The 3,900-nt window shown below is 67.4% G+C and overlaps 1 protein-coding gene across 1 annotated transcript; it reads left to right on the top strand.

Moving 5' to 3' along the window:
* Positions 1-2,533: 2,533 nt before the first annotated feature.
* MNEG_11925 (hypothetical protein) lies at positions 2,534-2,908 on the top strand (the record flags this gene model as incomplete). The annotated part of the gene is made up of 1 exon (XM_014039601.1): positions 2,534-2,908. A coding segment is annotated over one exon (375 nt), but the record flags the coding sequence as incomplete, so codon positions are not given.
* Between the last annotated feature and the right edge of the window lie 992 nt (positions 2,909-3,900).

The following is a 3,900-nucleotide window of genomic DNA, read 5'->3' as shown; positions in this document are numbered from 1 at the left end:
GGCGGGGCCGCGGGGAAGGGCTTCCATTCATTTCGCACCTGGTGGTGTTCAGGGGTGCGCCGCGGTGCCCGGCCTGGGCGCAGCAGTCGTGGGCGCCGGTCCACTCCCGGCGCCCGGGACGCGCATGTATTGTGTTGTTGTTACCGCGCCAGCCGAGCTCAGCGGCCGCCTCGGTGTTTGCAGCAAGCTGCCAAACATGTCCTGGGGCGGCCTCGGCCGTGGCTGGGCGTTTCAAGTGTGTGACGTTGAACATTAAATGCCTCGGGTATTGGCCAGCTGCACGCGTTTGCAGCTGCCCTGCCCTCGGAACGCCTCGCTCAAGCCCAATACATAAACAGCGGCAGCCGCCCCGCTGCAGCAGACAGCAGCCGCCCTATTGCGGCAGGCGCCTACATTGACATCCGCGGCGGCCGCCCCGTTGAAACCAACACGGCGCACGCGAGCAGACGCAGCTGCGGAAATCGCGCGCCACGCCCGCGTGCGCGCCCGCATGAGCGACACGGGCCACGCGCCCTGTGCATGGTGCCTGCTGGTGCCGTTTCTCCAAACCCTATAATGCACACTTGTCAGCTTTGGGTGTTGTGCGCGCCACCCGACCGCTCCGACAGCCGGCGCGCCTGGCCCCCTGTATTGCCTCTGAGCCACCTGCTCACCAATCGTCGGCCCAACCCCATACGTCACCCCGGCACGTCACCCGACTGCCCATTTATGACGGCCGCCTTGAGTTAGAATAGTGATGGTATGCCCCTTCAATCCTGAATTCCACGGGAGACGCCCCACGGCCACCGCTGCTGCGCCTTCTTTGCGCGCGCGGGGCGGCACCTTTACGCGCACGCGTTCGCCTCGCGCAGCTGCCGCCGCGCCCTCGGCCTCCCACGTGTTTGCCATGCCCTGCCCCTGGATGTGAGGTGCTGCGGCTCGACTTTCGAGGAGCCTCGTGCGCCAAGTGGGCGCTGCAACACGCGCCGCCTCGCCCGCCACAAGGTAACCTTGACAACAGCACGCACCAACGCCGAGCAGGCGGCCAACAGCAGGTCGGGCTGCAGCGACCGGGCTCAGTGGCTCAGATACCAGAGTGACGCTGCCCGGCCCCTAATCAGAAGATCAACTGCCAGCCGCCGCCTGGATATGCAAGAGGAACCCCCAGCGGCTGCGGGCAGTTGTGGTAAGCGTGGTGGCGCCCGCCGCCAACGCGCCGCTGCGTAGGCCCTGCTGTTCGAGCGTCATATGAACACATTTCCCTGAACACATATGCCTGACTGCAGCAAATGTGGGCCGCCTCCACTACAAAAGCCGGCGGCGGAGGCAAGCAGGCAGGCGAATCTCTATGCTGCGAATCTCTATGCTGCGGCGGGCCGGAGACCAAGCCGGCACACGCGGCGGCGCGCGGGGCAATGGACGGCCGAGCCGGCAGCAACCGTCAGCGATGGCGGCGCCGGCCGCCCGCACGGCCTGGAGGACGAACGCCTGGGAGGCGTTGCGATGCGCCACGAAATCTTCTGCACGCCACACCGTGCAGGCTATGGGTGCAGTGGCTTGTGCCACCTCGCTGTGGTTGCGGGGTACTGCCACGGATGCTTAGTACTGCTTCCGCGGAAGGGGCGAGGAAGCCCGCCCGAACTGTTGACTTTGCGCAACGATTACTGGGTGGCACCGCCGCGCGTGCGTGCGGCTGTACGGCGACGCTGCATTGCAGGGCGCCGCGCTGCCACCCGGCCAGTGCACATTGGGCAGCTGGGCGGCTGCCGAGATCCCTCGCATCGGATGACAACCGCTAAGGTCTCGCCCTGCTGAACTCTGAGTCGACGTCCTGATGCACACACGTGACCCTATCATAATCAATCATACGTGCTCGCATGATATCCTGCGTAGCTCGAAACACCACGTGCTCTGCTTGGGGGGCCTGTGTAGGCCAAAGTTCTCACACCTCCGTGAACTTTTGGTGCCGAAACCAGCTCAAAAGTTGACTCGGGATTCTTTGTGAGTTTAATTGGAAACTTTTGCTTTGATGTGCCGAGCATCCAAACGTTGGGCCAATGAGGCAAACGTTGCAATCGAGATCTAAAGGATGCCGGTTCACCGAGTGTTATCTATGTATGGGCTTCCAGTATTAGTTTCTCACAGCAGCTAGCCGACGGCCTCCGCGAGTCCCAGCCGTAGATTTCACCACTGGCCTGGCATTGCACCATTGGCCAGCCCGCGTGGTCTCGGCGCTTGCCCGCATACGGAGGACGGCTGACGGCTGAATACACTTGTTCTCGCAGGTATGTACGCTGCAGGTCGGGTGGCAAGTAGTCTGCACCCCGTGCAGCGCAGTGACCGTGCGATGGTCAGTCGGCGCCTCGGACACCTTTCAGCACACAGAAAACTTTCGGCCGCATCAGGATTTACTGCCTATCACTTTGTGTGGCCGCATCTCCACTCACCCCCGGCAGGCGGCGCGAGGAGGGCCCAAGACGCACGGTGCCCCATTCGACTTCCCCCCCTTGGGTGGCCGTTGGCAAGCCGGTCCGCTCAACCGCCGCCGCCGCCAATGGCGCCGCAGCCGCCCAGCCCCGCGCCGGCCAGCGAACAGGAACCCTATTCTAGCGGCGGCGAGGACGAGGGCGGCCCCGCCTGCTGGATCTGCCTCGGCGGCGCCTCCGAGGCGCCCCTAGGTACCCCCTGCGCCTGCCCGCGCCCGGTCCACGCCCAGTGCCTCGCGCGCTGGCAGCTGCAGCAGGCCGGGCGCCCCGAGGAGCGGCGGTGCCGCTTCTGCGGGGACGCGTATGGAGACTGGCGGGAGGCGCTGTCGGCGGGGCCGGGCCTGCTGCCCGCTACGCCCGTCATGGCTGTGAATGTTAGGGGCCGCGTGCACAAGCTGAGGGTCCACTCTGGCCCAGAGGGCAAGGAGCTGTTTCGCCGGCAGGTGAGCAGGCGCAGGGGCGTTTCATTTGGGGGGCAGCTGTGGGCCGCGCAGCGGCTGCTGAGAGGGGGGCAGGGCAACGGGCTGGGGACGTGCGCGAGTCGCGCTGGGGGCAGCAGCTGCGCAAGACTAAGGCCGGCGTGCGAGCGTCTTGTCTGCCACCCCCGCGCCGGCCGGGCGGGTCCTGCTGGCGCGTCCGGCCCCAACCACCTCTTATCTGAGGGCGAACCACCCAATCCTCCGATGACTAAAACCATGACTCAAGGTCCGTGAACTTCTGGGATACGACTCGTCGGCAGAGTTCGACGTCGTTTTCGAGTGCAAGGTGCCGCAATCGGGTGAGAAATCACGCCGCCGCGGCTGACGCGGACGCGCGTGGACGTGGCCCGCGGCCCCTGGACGCAGCCCCATTGCACTGTCTGCACGGCTGCCCCAAGCGCAGCTCTGCACAGCAGCTGGCAATTACGCGGGGTGCGCCTGCGCACCAGGGCTGCGCGGCCGATGGCAGGCCGAGACACCCGCCCCCTCGACAGCCGGCCGTGGCCCAAATGGTGCCCCCGTTCCTGCCTTCCCTCCACGCCCCCAGGCGAAAAGGTGCAGCTCACCGGCTTTGCCGCCTTTGAGGCCGCCGCGCACTGCGCGTCGGTGTCGGCCGCGCGGCGCCTCGAGCGCAAGCGCCAGCATTTGGCGGCCCTAGAGCGCCAGCGCCAACAGCAGGCAGCGCAGCCACCCGCCGCGGCGCCGCTCGCCGCCGCTGCCGCCGAGGAGCAGGCGCCGGGGAATGCGGCGGCCGCCGCGGCCACGCCAGCAGGGGGGCCGCTGCGGCGGCTGCTGACCTCGCTACGCGGCGGCGGGCGCGGCGGCCACGGCGGCGCGCGGGGGCCCGGGAAGCTGCCGCCCGGGGCGTCCCGCAGCAGCTCAGACGCTTCGATGGACAGCGCCGTGTACGGCCTCCCCCCGATCACGTCACCCGCCGCACCGGGCTCGCCTCCGCC

The sequence above is a fragment of the Monoraphidium neglectum genome (assembly GCF_000611645.1).
Source record: "Monoraphidium neglectum strain SAG 48.87 unplaced genomic scaffold scaffold02972, whole genome shotgun sequence".
NCBI lineage: Eukaryota > Viridiplantae > Chlorophyta > Chlorophyceae > Sphaeropleales > Selenastraceae > Monoraphidium > Monoraphidium neglectum.
This window is presented reverse-complemented; position numbering and strand designations above follow the sequence as displayed.